Genomic DNA, 19097 nt, shown 5'->3' with positions numbered 1-19097 from the left:
TCAGTCGGGACGCAGGGCAAACGCCTAAATGAGGAGCTTGGCACTGAAGGCTAGCACCAGCTATGTGCTTGTGGGAGGGGGCAGGAGCCAACAGCGTGCAGGGGAGGTGAGTGGGAGAGAGGTGCTGTGGATGCTGACCGGAGCAGCAAGTGAGCCTGGAGCCCAGCTGCCAAATGCCCTACCCACCCAGGGGAAGCTCCACAGCAGGTCTGCCCAGCCCAGGTCTGTGTGAGGGGGGGAGAAGTTGTCTATACATTTCATATAGCAGTCAGCTGGGGAGGAGTCAGATGTCTCCAGTGGATATAAACCTTGGCAGAAATTGCAGGGGGGGACATGACCCACCCCACAAGTCACTTCTGCCTTTTAGGTTCCAAGATTAGCTGCTGCAAGAAGCAGTCATTAATGGTGTTTAGAAATTTAATCTCTGCATCCTGTCCTGAGGTAACATGTTCCCAGACAATATGGAGATAGTTGAAATGCACCGTTATTATTGGGTTTTCTGTTTTTCTAGCCTCTCTAATCTCTCTGAGCATTTTACAGCATGATGACCCTTGCAGCCCCTTCTGACCTTACGGTTCTATGATTCTATGTGCCAAAGGATGGTCTCAAGGAACGGACATTAGGGGTGTCCAACTTTAGGGGTGCTGCAAAGATCATTGATTGGGAGGTGTCAGATCCTGCACTGATGAGCATGATAGAGGAAGGAGCCCAGGGAATATAGCTGGCATCTCCATTACTAATTTGTTGCATTTATCTGGCCTCTGAATGATGGGAGGGGGGGGGCTGTGATCATTCACAAAAATTACAAAAAGTATGAGACAGATTGATAATGTCTCATTGAAACACCCAGGAAAATCCTTCATCCCAGGAGGGGCAGACTTTAAAGATTCTCTTTAAGTAAAGCCCAAAGCAAAGAGCCTTGGCACCTGTAAATGCTGGTGGAAGTACCAGTAAGACTTTCTTGAGTATTGAAAGGACCCGCCCACGTTACAATACCTGCTCCTTGCCTTTGTATTAGAAATCAGTAGGACGCTCAAAAGCATTTTCAGGTTGACGAGCCCAGCCGCGCTTCTTCCCGGAGACCGCCTTTCAGCTTGTGTTTGGCGCCTGCCTAGGGGTGCCTGCTGATTGGCCGCTTTGAATATCTCGGCGCGACGCTATTGGTGGAGCGAGGGCGGCTTAGCGCGGTTAGTTCGAATCGGCCCCGCACAGGCGCTTGCAGCGTCCTCTTTCCGCGCCTCGCTGTGTGGGGTTGTTCTTGCAGCAAGGGAGGGAGGTGAGTGACCGACCGAGCGGCTGCTCGAGCCGGGGCCCGCTGAGTGAGGTGAGGTGCAGGGTCGGGTGCAGGTGCGGGGCCGGTGAAACGCGGGGGGTTGTACCGGGGGTGTTTGGGAGGCGGGCGCCTCTCCGCCTGGTGACCCCTCCGGGCAGAGGGGGCTTGCAGGAGAGAGGGGGTTTCTAGCCGGGAAACGGGCAGGAATCCGGGGGATCGGTCCCCCCCCCCCCCGAGCGGGGGCTGGGCAGTGGGTGAGGAAAAGGCCCCGGCCCCACCGGCAGGATGGCGGGCCGGAGAGCGGGTGGCTGGCGCTGGGCCGCGCAAGGGCGAAGGGAATCGCCTCCCTTTATTTCCGGGCAAGCAGCGAAAGAGCCGGTGGCGGCTGCTGGGGCGATGGGCGCTAGTAGTTGTCTGGCAAGGGCAGCCTCTGTGTCCTCCTGTTTCACCTCATGCCTCTTGTAGCTCTGCAGCGCAGCGCTGCAGCGTCCGGCCGGCCCGCGGCTAATGGCAGAGGGACCTGTTAATAAGATTAGGAATAAATTGCACGTCCGTTTCATAGGTTAAGTGCACCCATATTAACGAAATGTAGCAGTAGGGGTGTGTTTAAAATTTTAAAATCCACTCGTTCTTTTGAAAGACGCTAAATCCCTGGCCTTACTTGTAACCACATCCGGCCAACGAGGCCCGGAAATTTTGAACATAAAATTAAGCTGTCTCGCTCATACCATGCGAAGGTAAACAAACACCACAATCACTGACAAATACACCAGACACTAAGTGGAGCACCCTAAAACTAACACACTTCTGTCTGAACTCACTGCTAGTAGATAAAAAGTAATGACCAAATACTGTTAATTGACAGAGATTAGAAAGGGGAAATACTTTAGTTTGTCTTCTTTGAGCATTTGTTTATAGTCAGCTTCACTCTTTCCCTGCTCCTAGAAAGCTTCCTGTGTGTGGTATGTTTTTCTAATACAACAGCACAGAAGAGCAAGAGTTAAATTAGGAAAATGTAAACAAAACCATAAACTGGCATTGGGATTCCTGGGCAGAAATAGCATCGGAATGACTGCTTTAAACTGTCAGGTCGATAGTGCATCTTCAAACACTTTCAGTTTTCATAATCTAACTAGTAACATTATTTAAAAACACTATATGAATGTTAATGTGGTAACTTTGTATAAAAACACCGTAGGAATTCATGGTATATAGACATGATGGAAAGGCCTCTGCCCCAAAGAGTTTTTCTTTTACTGTGTTCTCATATGTTTGTAGTAAAATTGTCTTTGGGCAGTATTACTTCTTTTTTAAACCCACCACCACCACCTGAATTAAAGAGTTGGGTGATCAGGTTACCAACCTCATAGCCACCCCAAGACATTCTAATTTAAAAAAAAAAAAAAAAATTCTTCTTCTACAAGACTTCAGAGAATGAGCCTGTCAAAATATGTAGATATTTATTTTGTGAGCCCTTGAAATAACGTGTGTTAAGGATGTACTATTACCACATCTGTGTGAAAACAATCTTCATTTCATTGTTGTAGTAAAGTTGTTTGAACAGTACTCACCCATGAGCCTGATTCTCCTTCCCTTTCCCATCTACAGATTTAACTGTTTACTTCATTATAAAATTGTATCAAAGTAAATCAAGTACAGTAACTCCTCGCTTAACGTTGTAGTTATGTTCCTGAAAAATGCGACTTTAAGCGAAACGATGTTCAGCAAATCCAATTTCCCCATAAGAATTAATGTAAATAGGTGGGGTTAGATTCCAGGGAAATTTTTTTCACCAAAAAGCTATATATTCTATAGATATACACACAGTATAAGTTTTAAACAATTTAATACTGTTCAGAGCTATGATGATTGTGAATTTTGGTTGAGGTGGTGAAGTTTGAGGGTGGAAGAGGGAGAGAGATTTCTAGGGAATGCCTTGCTGCTAAATGTTGAACTAGCACTCCGCTGAGCCCTCAAGGGTTAACACATTGTTAATGTAGCCTCTCATCAAGGCAGCATGAACAGGAGGGAGGGGAGACAGCATAGCAGACAGAGAGACACACCTTGTGTGTGGGAGAGAGAGAGATGCACACTGCCCCTTTAAGTAAGCTGACCCACTCTTAAGTGCATTGTCTTTTTAAGTGGATCAGGAAGTTGAGACAGCAGCTGCTGCCCCAAGCTCTCTCTGTCCATGTCCCCTCCTTGCTCTATATGGAGAAGGGGTAAGCGGGGTGCAGGAGCAGGGGGGAGGGGGACACCCTGACATTAGCCCCCCTGCTTCGCCCCCTGCACAGCAAGCAGGGGTCTCTGGGAGCAGCTCCAAGGCAGAGGGCAGGAGCAGCACATGGCAGTCGGGGGAGGGACAGCTGAACTGCCGATTGATCGCTTGCTGGGCAGCTCTAGGCAACTTAGGGGAGTGGGGAGCTGCAATGGGCTGCTCTTCCTACAAGCAGTGGACAAAGCAGGCGGCTGCCAAACTATGTAAGAAGGCAGTATTGCACAATTTTAAATGAGCATGTTCCCTAATTGATCAGCAACAAAACAACGTTAATCGGGACGACTTTAAGTGAGGAGTTACTGTAAATGCCAATAATGATACATTAAATCCTTTCCAAACTTAATGTCTCTGCTTAGCAGTGTCAAATGAAATGGATTGAGAAGTTGTACAGAAAATTACACGTGACATCCCCATCATGTGTTTAAACTCGTCCCAGTATCCTTCCCCCTCTACCTTCACCTTAGTCTAGGACAGTAGTGGTGCTTGAGGTTTTTACTGTTGTGACACGTTCTTTTCAAAGCAAATATGTTCAGGGCCTTACTTTACTGTGTATTAGAGAAAATATTCATATATCTCTATTGAGTAAATGTCAGATTATTAAAGTATAGAAGTACAAGTTCTTTACTGTGAGTGAATTGGATGAGCTTGGGAAAGAAGGAGACAGGACCCTTGGGTGAGTGTGTTGTGGGGAGCAGTCTTAGGGCAGCCTCTCCTATGCTTCCCATTATTCCCTCTTCACTCCCAAATCTGTTTCGCTCTCCTCTCTACTGTTGAGGTTCCTGCCTCCTTCCTGTTCATTGTTTGTTCCTCCTGCTGGTGTCCAACCATTTCACTGCCCTTGGTGGTAGCACTGTAAAGTGCTGTCAAATGCGAAGCAAAAAAAAAAAAGAAAAAAAAAGAAAAAAATTGACTCCGCCCCCCCGCCCCCCCGCTAACTATTTACATACAAAAACTGCAATTTTTCTTTTTTGAGGGGGTCTCTGACTATTTCCACTTGTGGTGTAAGTCTGCCCTTATATCAGCAATCAAAAGAAACTAAGGGTACGTCCAGACTACCCGCCGAATCGGCAGGTAGTAATCGATCTATCGGGGATCGATATATCGCGTCTAGATGAGACGCGATATATCGATCCTCGAACGCGCTCCTGTTGACTCCGGAACTCCACCAGGGTGAGCGGCGGTAGCGGAGTCGACGGGGAAGCCGCGGCTGTCGATCCCGCGCTGTGAGGACCTGAGGTAAGTCGAAATAAGATACGTCGACTTCAGCTACACTATTCCCGTAGCTGAAGTTGCGTATCTTACATCGACCCCTCCCTTCCGCCCCCAGTGTAGACCATCCCTATGGGGTGATTGGGGGCCACTCTCCCATTTATATCTTCTGACCATGATATGAGAGGAAGGGTGACTGATCCCTGTGGACACAGCTAGAAAATTCCCAACTCACAGCTCTCAAGTGTGAATGTGCAGAGGCAACAATCAAAGAACTATAGTTGTTTAACAGTAACTTCTTGTCTCGAGATCACTGCATCCCTGTTATGCACCTCCACCACCTAACCTAAAGCCTTACGCTGTTGTGAGTGGTTGGAACCCTGAATAAACACTGGTTGGGGGTTTTTTGCTTTGTTGTGGAGGTGTGAATAGTAAGGGAAATGTCTTCCCTGCTACTTTGTCATAACTGAGTTGGATGAATCCAAGTTTAAGCAGGATACAAAGCTCATGTGCACATTCAGAACCTTCCCAAACTAATCTAATGTCTCACTATATAATATATGGCTTGTCCCAGGACACCAATCTACATTCAATGGCCCCTTTGTATTCTGCTTTTAGGATAGCAACTACTTACCTCTGGTTTTGTTGTCTCTTCCCCTCTTCTTCCCCCCCCCCCCCTTTCAAGGCTAGTCCTAACAAATAGCAATGGATGACTACACAAAGATAGAGAAGATTGGTGAAGGTGAGTAACACTTGATTGATGATCCTTTGCACTATGTAATTTGACTTATCAATTTGTTAGACACTGAAGGAAGCTTATTCTGCTGCTATGTAAAGTCTTAGTACACTTAAGCGCCTGGATGAGTCTGTATAGATCTACAAAGTGAGATCTGACAAGATGAATCTGTGGCTCATCAAAATAAGTGCACAGGTGCATTCAAGCATCTTGGTATGGTGCCAATGGAGTAAGTGCAACCTCCTACCTGTGGTGTCAGTTGCCTGCATTCATGTTGAGGATTATCTGTGCGCATCTCCGATTGTATTCCACTCCTAACCCTTAGAGTGGGAGGAGAATAGACTGTAGGCTTTGAGGTCTGCCTCTACAGTTCAAGACCTTTTGGCTCCCTTAAAATTTGATGCACTGGTTGTCCCACAGATTGTGCTGTGGCATAAAAGCAGTTGTGTCCTGTTTACATTCTCTTTTGGGGGCACATGTAGAAGAATAGTATCAGTTTCTGTGATATCCTGGCTCTGGACTACATCCTGCCCATGGAAGTGGTATGATCTGATATCTTTCATTTAACTATGAAGACGCTAAGTCAATGGCACTGCTGTGCAGAAGTAATGTTAGTCTGTTGTAATGCATGCACAATAGCATGTTGCTGTGGAAGAAGATCACTTTTGTGCTACGTATTGAATTCCTCTGTGCAGGTATTATCCACATTCTTTGCTTTAAAGTTAGTTTACGCAGTTAGGGATCACTTTATAAAGTAGAAGATTATGTACAGTCTTTCCATAAACTCCAGATTTTATGTAGACTTGAGATTTTGCACCAAGTTCTTTGGCCTAATGAGACTTTGCAACAAATTGTCTCTGGCCTTATGAGAGAGAATGGCTAAACCTAGAGTCTATTCACTTTTGTAAATCTGCTTGTTATGGGAAATCACTGTTGTAAAACACTGTGGCCTGGTCTACACTAGGACTTTAATTCGGATTTAGCTGCCTTAATCCGAATTAACCCTTCACCCGTCCACACTACAGAGCCAGTTAATTCGAATTAAAGGGCCCTTTAAATCGATTTCTGTACTCCACCTCGACGAACGGAGTAGAGCCTAAATCGATTTTGTTAATTCGAATTAGGGTTAGTGTGGCCGCACACCACCGAATTAATGTGGTTTAAAACCGAATTAAGGTGCTTAGTGTGGCCGCGCACAATCGAATTTATACAACCTGTTTCCCAAATTCGAATTATCTAAATTCGGATTAATCCTGTAGTGTAGACATACCCTTACATACTGTACTGTATGAAGTTATGCGCCTTCTGAAGTATTACATAAACATGTATGCAAAGATCTTTTAAAAATATGGGTTTGTTTTCCCGTTAAAGAACTTTAATCTTTCGTGTGTATCAGCTCAATTTAAACAGCAAAGAACTAAAAATGCTTCAAGAAAAGTATGAAAACAGGCCGCCTTTTAACAATATCTCTTTGTACAACTTTCATTTTAGTGTAACAAAGCTAACTTTATCATGAACTAAAGTACAAAAATCCCAGTTTAAAACAAACTAGCTTCCTCAAAATTTAAATACTCTCTATATGGCTCAGAATTCGACTTGCGGAAGTAATCCCAAAGTTTTAATCTGGCTTTCCCAGCTGCCCAAACATTAATGGCACTATCCATTTCTGGCATGCAGCACATAAAACATCACTGATAGCATAGATACAGAAAATGAATAAAATGAAATACTAACCTTATCCAGATTGAAGTGTCTGGTTTCATTGCAGTGATTCTTTATATAGAACAAAGCCTTGTTTCATCTGAAATGGCTAAACATGACTTGATCTGTTCTTAAAAGTTCACAGTGTGGTTTAGTGTATGCCAACTTTTTTTTTTTTTTTTGGTCAGGTACCTATGGTGTTGTGTATAAGGGTCGACACAAATCCACAGGCCAGGTGGTTGCCATGAAGAAAATTCGACTAGAAAGTGAGGAAGAAGGTGTTCCCAGTACAGCAATCAGGGAAATTTCTTTACTAAAAGAGCTACACCATCCCAATATAGTCTGGTATGCATGCAATATTCTCAGATTTAAGCCAATTTCTGTGTTGGGAAGGTCTCCCTCTCTCCTCCCATGTCAAATATGATTACTAAACACTCTCTAGTGAAAGAGGAGGGTCTTGCTTGTGCTTCAGACTGAATTTCTCATAGCTACAAATCTTCCATACAGCCCCAGATAATGATTTTTTTCCTCTGCACATCCTTATTAGTTAGTGTCTTTCTGCTCTTCTTCCCTCTCCCTCCTCCACCCACCACTTTGGGAATCTTCCAAGATTCTCATTTGTCATTTTGGAATCTGTACAGCATAGCTATCCTTTTTCCAGCTGAAGAGAAATGGAAATCAACTAGATGAAATTCAATTTGGACAAGTGTAAAGTATTTCACATAAGAAGGAAAACTCAAATGCACAACTACAAAACAGGGAATAACTGGCTAAATGGTAGTACTGCTGCCAAGGATCTAGGGATTATAGTGGATCACAGATTGAACAAGTCAACTATATGATGCAGTTGCAAAAAAGGCTAATATTCTGGGGTGTATTAACAGGAGTGTCATATGTAAGACACAGGACGTAACTGTCCTGCTTTACTTGGCACTAGGGAAGCCTCAGCTGGAATATTAGGCCCAGTTCTTGGTGCCACATTTTAGGAAAGATGTGGACAAATTGGAAAGAGTCTAGAGAAGAGCAACAAAAATTATAAAAGGTTTAGAAAAATCTAACCTATAAGGAAAAGTTAAAATTAGGCTTCCCCCCCCCCCCCTCCCCCTTGGGGGGGAATGGGGGGAACTGAGTGGGAACCTGATAAATCTTCAAATATGGTAAGGGTTGTTACAAACATGATAGTGATCAATTGTTCTCCATGCCTACTGAAAGTAGGACAAGAAGTAATTGTCTTAATCTTCATCAAGGGAGACTTAGGTTTGATATTAGGAAAAACTTTTATAACTATTAGTATAGTTAAGCACTGGAATAGGCTTCCAAGGGAGACCCGTGGAATCCCCATCATTGGAGGTTTTTAAGAATAGGTTAGACAAACACCTGTCAGGGTGTTTGGTCCTGCTTCAGTGCAAAGTGCTGAACTAGATTAACTTTTGAGATCCCAACCCTACATTTCTATGATTTTATGGCTCCCTTCTGGAATCCGTTTATGCTGTCTTTCTTCAGTGAGCCATGAGGATCACCTGCTACTTCAAAACTGCAAGTAACTTACCTAACCCTAGTGACTGACCACTAACGTGGTTTTGCTTGAGTCCTGGCTGTCTGAAGGGTTTGCTTTGTTTTTGCAGCAGATATTCTAGAATATATAGCTGTTTGATGGTGCACTTTCATAATTAGTACAAATCTGAGAGTTGTAACTAAAATATTTGGTATTAGAAATCTTTGAATTTATAGTAGAATTGCTTGACCTTAGTAAACCATTTAATATATTTTGCCTCTAAAATATTCACTTATTCCTCATAGGGTATACAGATCCTATTTGGCTTAACTGGGCTCTAGTTGATAGATATGCTCACCAGTTAAGATTAAAGATGTCTTTTTGTCTTGTGTGTGGGTTCAAATCACAATCCACATTGTGTGTGTTCTTATTTTTGAAGGGGAGCATAAAAAACGCTAAATTACAAGTTCTATTTTAGGTTCTAATCTTTCACTGAACTGTCCACATGTAGACCCCTTCTCTCACATGGAGCCCCTCTGAAATAGGAGTCTGTTTCTGTAGAGCTCAGTGAGATTGAATTACCATACTATAAATTACCATAATATAGTAATTTAGGCACTGATCAAACTCCTACGGAAGTAATTGTCTTCAGTGGAAGTTGGATAGGGCCTTTACTTATTTTCAAAAGTTGCACTATCTACTACCTTGTTTGCCATTTTTAAAAAGAGAGACACTCAAAAAAGGACAGGGATCTGCTTCTCTCTGTTTCCCAGAATCTTTTTCTGGATGACGTTAGAGCACTATTCCCTCCTGCCTAGAAGATTGAATTCTTAATTTCATGTTGGCCTGGCACTACCAGTTTCATTAATAATTTCATATGTGCCTGATCTCCCAAACTGCACTGAATCTCATTGCTTGACAATACTGCAGAGAGGCTAAATAACCCTGATTCATGCCAGCTCAGATGAAAACCAGTTACTTTGTGACAATGTGGAGGAAAAGCCTCAGAGCTTAGAATTGCTTAGCATTTCCCCAGCTGAGATTCTTGGAAAAGTGCTTGAGCAGTAATGTCAGCTTGCATCTGTGTAAGGCGTTCAGGGGAGGTGTAGTAGTGAGTTAATGTATCATAGATATGTTTTTCATTAGTCTTCAGGATGTGCTTATGCAAGATTCAAGACTGTACCTCATCTTTGAATTCCTTTCTATGGATCTCAAAAAATATTTGGACTCTATTCCATCTGGCCAGTATATAGATTCCATGCTTGTTAAGGTAAGGAGTCAATATAGTAACTATCAGTGTCACTATAAACTTCCTCTTGTATTTTAAAGATATATATGGAAAGAGCACATTATCTGTCGTTTGTTTCTTTGTTTTTTGTTTAAATAATACTTCAAACTGCATGACTGCTTTTGATGTTTCTTTCCTTTCACCCCTGAGGAGGGGAGACTCGGGAACAATTTGCTGGTATCATTAAGGAGTGGACCTTCTGAATCTTAAATCTGATATTCTTTGTCTAGTGTACTGTCAAATTTTTTTAGATGTAGTTCAAAGCATAAAAATGACTTATTTCTAATACAAGCATTTTAATAATAAACAACTCCTGTTACATATCTCTTTTGCATTAATCATAACAATGTTGCCTTCATGAAGAGAATTTTGTAAAGTTTACTTACTGTTTTCAACGTTATGGCTCTTAGCTGACCATTTCTATAGTATGTCAACTCTAGTGGCAGATCTGACATTAGCAAATAGTGCCACATGATGCAGAACAGTAGTTTGCAGTAAAGGTAATTTAAAAATTTTCCCTTCTCTTATTTCACTCCTACAGAGTTACCTGTATCAAATCTTGCAAGGTATTGTATTCTGTCATTCAAGAAGGGTTCTGCACAGAGATTTAAAGCCTCAAAACTTGTTAATAGATGATAAAGGAGTAATTAAATTAGCAGATTTTGGACTGGCCCGAGCCTTTGGGATCCCTGTCCGGGTATATACACATGAGGTAAGTGAATTGTAGTGTTTTTTTTTTCCTATAACTGACACAACTAAGGCTTGTAGGCACTGTGATAATAAATAACTCACATTCCAGTTCATTAATAGTTTATTTGAGGAAATGCTAACTACTAATATGAAGTAGCTAAAAGGATACTGTCAACTAAGAAAATCATTATTCTGAAAACTTTATCTTAAAATTACATTTCAAAAAGATTACTATAACAGTGAGACTACTTTTTCAATTTCAATTTGTGCATTTGACAGTGGTAGCTTCACTGTAGTCATGTCTTTTTTACTCTGATAGACACGTTTTGATAAGTGTGACAACAGTGTGGTTGTAATACCACAAATGGTGGGGTGAGGGATGAATCTTGAGAGTAAGTGGTACTATAACTTTTTTAAACTGACTTTTTCAAGTTTATTATGTCCACTTACCCTGAGGTGCTCTGAACTACAACACCTAAAAAAACTCCCATTGGAATCAATGGGAGTTCTGCCACGGATCATAACAAACATACAGAGTTTGACTGTTTCTGTCAAAATGCTAACAAAAATACTTAAATCTGTTTGTTCCTTGCTGATAAACATGCAAATATATCCACTCCTCAAAGAGAGCAGGATGTAATTATTGCAGATAGTGCTATTCCAAATAAATCAATAAATTCCACTTGTTGTAGTTTAGTTGGCAACAGTTCTGGTTATATTTTATTAAAAATTAATATATTCGGAACAATTTTCCCTCTGGAAGATGAGGAGCCATACTTTTGTACAACCAGCTGTAAGATTTAATGCAACTATAAATTACAAATAAGAATTTCCTTGTGCAATAGGTAGTGACACTGTGGTATAGATCTCCAGAGGTGTTGCTAGGATCTGCTCGTTACTCAACTCCTGTAGATATCTGGAGCATTGGTACCATATTTGCTGAAATTGCAACTAAGAAACCACTCTTTCATGGAGACTCTGAAATTGATCAACTCTTCAGAATCTTCAGGTATTTAACACTAAATCTTTGCTAAATACATAGCGCAAAGAATGCTTTATGAAGCTATACTCTGCACTAACATTCTAATAATGCGTTACAATTGCTCGAATACAAATTATCAGCTCTTTGCTTATTCTTGTATAGAGCTTTAGGGACACCCAACAATGAGGTGTGGCCCGAAGTGGAATCCTTGCAAGACTATAAGAACACATTCCCCAAGTGGAAACCTGGCAGTCTGGCATCTCACGTCAAAAACTTAGATGAAGATGGACTAGATTTACTCTCTGTAAGTGGCTTTTTCTTCTAAGTTTTTTCTTAAGGAGGCTATTAGGGGTTAAAAGTACCTGGTGTCTTCTAAGGTATCTAAAACCAACTTAATCCAGCTTGGTACAACTATAATGCAAAGGTGCTCAAACTCTGCAATAGTAAGGGACATGCAGGCAGCTTGCTAGGAGTTTAGTGACTGTGCCTAATTAGCACACTTTGCTATCCATTAAGGAAGTAGAATGGATAGCAAACTTTGGTCTCTGGACTATTAAAATAATCTCTTGATCTCACCTTCATAGCTATCGGTAAGCAGGAGGGCAGCCAGAGCTTGTTTTATATTAGTGACTCAGAGACAACTTAAACCTGAAGTTTTAAATACTTGTCATTGAAGACTGCATGGCTCTTCTGGGTTGTACATTGAATTCCTAGTTTCTTGGCCAAATTACAGTTTGTTATAGCATTCTATTTATCTTGAGTCATCCTTTAGCTTGGACTTTTTTGAATACGATCTATTGAGTGTTTTGTTTGCACCCTTACCTCTGGGCCAAAAGATTCAGCTTCTCTGCCATGTTTGGACTTGTTCAGTTCTTTACACAACAAGAGGAATGCATAGCCACCTTGTGTTCTGATCTTGCAAATTATGCTGGGGCCACCCTGGTCATTACTTGGATGGTAATCAGGTGTGTTAGCGAGCGATGTACCTGCTGGAACTTTTAAAGTTATATTGAACCAATATTTGGTTTGTGGAATTGTACTGCTGGAATTAGGGCTTTTTTTTTCTTTCTTTCTTTTTTTTTTTTTTTTAAGGAAACTTCAAAACCATTTGTACATTTCGAAAACAATTCCTCAGTCTGTCATACTTAGAACTGCAAGCCCAACCCTTCCCCTATCCTTTACAATCTGTAAAAGACTGGATTAAACTCTTGGGGAGGAGTGGGGGGAAGACTCCTGCCTTTTTCTACTTTTTCATATGGAAAATATCAGGTTCTCATTTGCCTCTTTTGGAGGGCCTTAGCAAAATCTTTAGAAATCAATAATGATGTAACCTAGGATTCTTGGACAACTTTAGTAAACTTGGCATCCTTTATTCTCTTAGTGGGGATGAAAGGCTGCAGCTCAGGTTGCAGCCCTGTGTGATGTAACTATTCATAGCCTCCTGGGATTTTTCTCCCTCTAACAAAGAAGGGAGGGAAGACCTGCATTTCAAATGGCGGGGGAGGGAACCAAGTGCCAACTTTTTCCTGAAGCTTGAGACATTGATCTTAATACCTCTGTGGAACAGTAAAGGTGAAACAAACTTTGTTTCACAGGACTTGGCAGTGGTAGTGTATAGTTCTTCTACAAATCCCTACTATAGATTCGCTGCACCAGTGCAGCTTAAATTGATATGAAGTCCTTGGTCTTCCCTCACTTTTTTTTAGGATGACTTGTGAGCACAAAAACATTAAATGAAAGAGCAAGGGTGATGAATCTTTAACAAGGGCTTCCTTTCTCTGTAATGTCACTAGTAATAGAGATTTTAAAAATCTCTCTCTTGTGTGATCAGTATTTAACTAATTCTGCAGTCATCAGTCTTCCAGCTTAGAGTACTCAGACTTCTAATGTAAAACAAGCAGAACATATAATAATGGAGGGGCAGCCAGTCCAAATTTGAGCGAGTGGCGTTGTGACCTGGCGCATGGGGTCGCAGCACTCTTTGATGCCAGGATTGAAAAATACTGCCCCGAAAACTTAGTGGATATTAATGTATGTGTTAAAAAGTTTCCTAGCCTATGCACCGGGGTAGGCAACCTATGGCACACGTGCCGAAGGCAGCACGCAAGCTGATTTTCAGTGGCACTCACGCTGCCTGGGTCCTGGCCACCGGTCGGGGGGGCTCTGCATTTTAATTTAATTTTAAATGCAGCTTCTTAAACATTTTGAAACTTTATTTACTTTACACACAACAATAGTTTAGTTATATATTATAGACTTATAGAAAGAGACCTTCTAAAAAGGTTAAAATGTATTACTGGCACGCAAAATCTTAAATTAGAGTGAATAAATGAAGATTCGGCATGCCACTTCTGAAAGGTTGCCGACCCCTGCTATACACAGTTAGACAGCAGGATCAAAGCACCCCACCCCCCACAAAAAGCAAATACAGTACAGCACTGTATTAAATGTAAACTACTAAATAAAGACAAAATTTAAAAAAAAGATTTGACCAAGTAAGGAAACTATTTCTGTACTTGTTTCATTTAAATTAACCTGGATAAAAGCAGCGTTTTCTTCTGCATAGTAAAGTTTCAAAGAGGTATTAAGTTAATGTTCAGTTATAAACTTTTGAAAGAACAACCATAACATTTTGTTCAGAGTTATGAACAACCTCCATTCCCAAGGTGTCTGTAACTCTGAGGTTACTCTGTAGATGTTTTTTCCCATAAGTGCATCAACTCCCAAAATTAACTAATATAGGTTGTCAGTGTTCATTAGAAAACCCTATTTTCAGGGATGTAACTGAGCTGTAACATGTTGTTTAGGGCTAAAACGTGATACACAAGTTCTAAAGCCAGAAGCAATATTTACATTTCTATTTTATAGAACTGTTTAGCCAAACGAAGTTCAGGGCTTGGAAATTCAAAGTGGGAGACCTCCCAATAGAGACAATGATTACATTTTAAAAATATTCAAGGACTTGCTGTCTTGAAGTGGGTACCTTGACCCTCCATTATCCGTCTGTCCGTCTTCCAGAATCTGAATTGACTCTTTTGAAGGCAATGCTCCTTGTCTTCCTTGGTAACTTGGAGAGTGGGAGGGAAGAGGTAGGTGGAGCTTTGGGATTTCCCTATCAAAAGCATACCTTTTAACTGAAAAGAGGATACAGCAAGGGAAAGACCCATGCCCTGCATAGGCTTGTCTTAGTTTTGGGACTGGCATACTACAAAGTAGTCCAGTTGAGTTTAAGTTTTTATCTAACTTAAATGGTTCCTTATGTGGCCTAGAAGGCCTTTGAATGCCATAGTAACTAAAATGCTTCCTTTTCTCATTAGTACTAAAACTGGTGGGGGGGAGACTAATAATACACTGTATGTAACATTTGTGGTGAATCTTTAATCTTTGTTCTTTTGGAGAAAAACCTTGCCATTTTCTCAGTCTTAAGCTGTTTACAAAAAATCCCTCGTTTGTCTTAACCCCATCTACATTGAACACACTTGCATACCTCTCAAACTGAGTTTCACATTGTATTTGTGCATATAAGTGAGCAGTTAAGAGTATTTTATATGTATTAGCGCAAACATTGACTGTCAACTTCACATCTGTTTAAGAATACTGAATTTAGGGAAACAAACTTGGACTATTCTGCCTATTAATGCACTTCTTAAAAAGCATGGAATTCTTGATAACATCCTGCAGGGTGTTAATGCTGCATTATCAGGAAACTAAATCTAAGGCAAATGCTGCCATGAGGTACCCAGAGTTGCTTTTAAAAGCATGCAAATAGGTGAACTACCAAACATAGTGACTTGGTTACTAAACCAGAGGGCAAATGAATGCATTTGTCTCATATTTTAAAGTTCTAAGAATTGCTGTATTTAAGATGTAGGTTGAAATACCTTTTAAACTGAAGCTTCCTAGTCAAAGTGAGCTTGGAAGTCCTCGCATATAGGAGAACTCCTTTTTCTATTTTATTAAAGTATTGGCAGATAAAGCTCAACCATGCTTTACAAATAACTAAGTTCATTTACATTTCATAACTAAACTATTTTTATCCCCAGAAAATGTTAATTTATGATCCTGCAAAAAGAATCTCTGGCAAAATGGCCTTGAACCATCCATACTTTGATGACTTGGACAAATCCAATCTTCCAGCCAATCAGATTAAGAAATTCTAATTCACCATTGGACTAAATCCACCTGAGTGGTCTGAGCAAAATAATTAATCGTGACATTTTACTATTGAGTCTGTCTAATTGTTTTTGTTTTTTGTATGTGTCCTTTCTGCTCTAAAATTGCAGCTGTATTTAGCGTGTCCTGGTTTAAATATTACTTAAATGTAAATAAATATTAACCTATTATTAGTGCTGAATTTAAATACAATGCAAATCTTGCTGCTATTAATGCAGTCCACTATTTCTATAAATAAAGCTTTAAATCCCCCACTCTTTTTTGCTGGATTCTTTCTGAACCACAGATGGGGGAGTACCCAAATGTGAAATCTGAAGATATTACAATTCCGTTGCTTTGCTCCTCATTCGTTACTAATGAGGTAATACCCCCCACATAAGGAATTCAGAGGTAGGCCAGTGCTGTTGCTGGAGTCTCTAGGACCAAACTATGCCCTTCAGTTCAGGCAACAAGATTTTCTGCCTCCAGTAGTTGAACAAATTGGCACGTAATTTCTTCTAACTATTTTGTTTTAAAACCTTCATTTTTATTTGGTTTTGGGCAGTTGTAACTTCTCCTCCCCTTGCTTTGGGTAGATAACAATGTGGTGATTTCAACCATATGGATGTGGTGCTGCAGGACCTCTGTGAGACTCCTCTTTCCCCACTCTGGTAGTGCAAAGCTGTCCTACAAGCACCTGGCTTAAATCTCAGCCATATTCCCTATGTGTGGCAATATTTACAAGCTCTACAGAAAGTGAATTATGACTAGCATGTTCCCAGCCAACCCTCCCACTGCCAGGATACAGAGCTCAGTCAGACTAGCATGTCAGATCTCTACCCTAGCCTGAAGAGCCAAGACTCCAATACAAAAAAGCCTGATCAGGAGCTTCTGAGGTTTCAGGGGGAAAGTCTCTGAAGATGAGAAATCTATCTAGCCACACACACACACGAAACTGAAGTGGGTCCTCAGCTCTCTCGGGAAAGAAGCAGAACTCCTATACAGCTCTCCTTCCTCCCAAAATGAATCCCCAGATTCTCATGATACTCAGAGGTAAGTCTTACAAACCCCAAAGACTCTGGGCCCAAAAAGGCAAAAGAAATTACCTTCACAGGGCAGGAATTAGTGTTGTAAATGAACACATGGAGTGAAAAATAAGATATTGAACCCCTTTTCCTTTGCCTCTTTCCCCCTGGGAAGTTTTGGACCTTTTCTCCTATACGGAGGCTCCCGCAGTGTTTGTATCCAAGGGCTTGTCTTCTCTACCGCATTACATTGGCACAGCTGTATCGATGCACTAAGAAGCGCTGTGCCGAGGGGAGAGCACGCTCCAGTTGGCTTAATTACTCCACCTCAAGGAAAAGTGGAAGTTGTGTTGGTGGGAGAGCATCTCCTGCTGACATAACATGTAGACACCGCTTCAAGTCAATCTAACTTGCATCACTCAGGGGAGTGACTTTTTTTTCATACCCCAGAGCGATGTAAGTTAAATCGACTTAACTGGTAGTGTAGACAAGCCCAGAGTTACTGCCTTTCCATAAGCCTTCACTCCTGTGCAAGCCTGCCTCAGCTTGCAGGTGCAGTCTAATGGGGATTGTGCTTGTCTGGCTTTCAGCCCAAAGACCCTTACTCTGGCAGGGAAAGTGTCTCTGATTCTGAAAGATGAGGGGGGTCTCCATTTCGCCATTCTCCTGCTCCAAAGGCTGGCTCCACATTAAAGCCTTAAGAGCACTTCAGGAAGACTGTGACCAGAACAGGTACATGAAGATTCCACTCCTCATGAAGCTGCATCCTCAAGGGATTACAGCAAGGTAAGTGAAATTCCTTCATATGTTCAAAATGATTCTAATCTACTGAGTAAAGTCCCAAGTGATATTAGGTTGCTCCTCTAGTACAGGGTTGGGCAAACTACAGCCCACAGGCTGGAAGCCGCAGCATGGCCCCCCTCCGGCGCTCCAGCCCAGGAGCAAGGTTGGGGGCCACTCTACGCAGCATGGTCCCCCTCCGGCTCCTACGCACTCCAATGGGAATTGCAGGGGTGCTAACTGCAGGGGGGCTGCCTGCGGACAGGGCAGTGCGCAGCAGAGCCACCTGGCCATGCTTCCGCATAGCAACCAGAGAAGGGACGTGCTGCTGCTTTCGGGAGCCGCTTGAGGTAAGCACCACTCGGAGCCTGCACTCCTGAGCCTCTCCCCACACCCCAACCCCCTGCCTCAGCCCTGATTCCCCTTCCGCCCTCCAAACCCCTTGATTCCCAGTCCAGAGCACAAACCTCCAGCCCCACCCCAGAGCCTGCACTCCAACCCCAATTTTGCGAGCATTCATGGCCTGCCATACAATTTCTATTCCTAGATGTGGTCCTTGGGCCAAAAAATTTGCCCACTCCTGCTCTAGTACTTGCGTGCTAGCCGGCCGTGGAGTGGGGGTGGGGGAGGCAGGTAGCCTTTCATTCTCCTGGGGACCTCTAGCAAGCTACTTCCACAGTCAAGGTGTGTACCAGTACCCCTTCTCTGTGTGGTCCCCAGGCCAGGCTGAATAGTGTATTAACTCCCTTCTGTAAACAGCCAGAGGAAGAAGTACCATGCACGCATCTCCCAGAATCCTACAGACTTTTCGAGGACAGAATGTTAGTCAGTGGCTTGCAAGGAAGTCATTATATGTTCCCTTTCAAGCATTATTGGATACATGTTTTCCCATCAGTGCCTCCTTTTGAGGGAGTCATAAGATCCAAATGAGGATATCTGATTAAACCAAATGTTAAACTAAAATGTTCATATAAAACCAAATTTAATCCTGGCGCAGCAGTAACTCCCAGTGAAAGATGGTCCCCTTCAGAAGGTGACTTCCTTCCAAAAGACCCAGTGATGACAGTACATGCCAATGTCAAAGCCTCCACTATAGCCTTTCAGACCAAATGTTATTCATATAGTTCCAGTCTACACTTAATATTTAAATTGACCCCAGCTCTGTCGCTCAGGTAAAAAAAATTCATACCACATGCATTGTAGTTCAGCTGACCTAATCCCTGGTGTAAATGGGGTTGCCAAAAGAATTTTTCCATTGGTCTAGCTACCATTGCTTGGATTATCTACATCAATGGAAAAACCCCTTCCATCAACATAAAAAGTATCTACACTCCACTGCTACAGCAGCATAGCTGCTGCATAGACACGCCCATATTTAGCAAGGACAGCCTACTTTGTGGCAAAGGAGTAGTTCCTTATTCTTGGTTGGAGGCAGATGTCTTGGATTCTGTCTTGGTCAGACCCTTGATCAGAGGCGTAGCGAGCGCC

General features: G+C 42.1%; 1 protein-coding gene across 3 annotated transcripts; it reads left to right on the top strand.

Annotated features, from left to right (window-relative positions):
• Positions 1–1184: 1184 nt before the first annotated feature.
• On the top strand, positions 1185–16077 carry CDK1 (cyclin dependent kinase 1). Of its 3 annotated transcripts, none has more exons than XM_024199802.3 (8): positions 1185–1276; positions 5446–5502; positions 7386–7542; positions 9839–9962; positions 10522–10692; positions 11516–11679; positions 11815–11956; positions 15696–16077. In XM_024199802.3, exons 2-8 carry the CDS (start codon positions 5466–5468, stop codon positions 15810–15812), a joined length of 912 nt encoding a protein of 303 aa, XP_024055570.1. In that variant the 5' UTR covers positions 1185–1276; positions 5446–5465; the 3' UTR covers positions 15813–16077. The 3 variants fall into 3 exon arrangements, with proteins under 3 accessions (XP_024055570.1, XP_024055569.1, XP_024055573.1); XM_024199801.3 differs by having other exon boundaries at positions 1192–1324; XM_024199805.3 differs by lacking the exon at positions 1185–1276 and adding an exon at positions 1295–1324 and having other exon boundaries at positions 5451–5502.
• The last annotated feature ends 3020 nt before the right edge of the window (positions 16078–19097 follow it).

Source organism: Terrapene carolina, unplaced genomic scaffold (genome assembly GCF_002925995.2).
Source record: "Terrapene carolina triunguis isolate 2854851 unplaced genomic scaffold, T_m_triunguis-2.0 Scaffold95, whole genome shotgun sequence".
NCBI classification, from domain to species: domain Eukaryota; kingdom Metazoa; phylum Chordata; order Testudines; family Emydidae; genus Terrapene; species Terrapene triunguis.
Note: the sequence above shows the minus strand (reverse complement) of the source record. Positions and strands in the feature narration are given on the sequence as shown.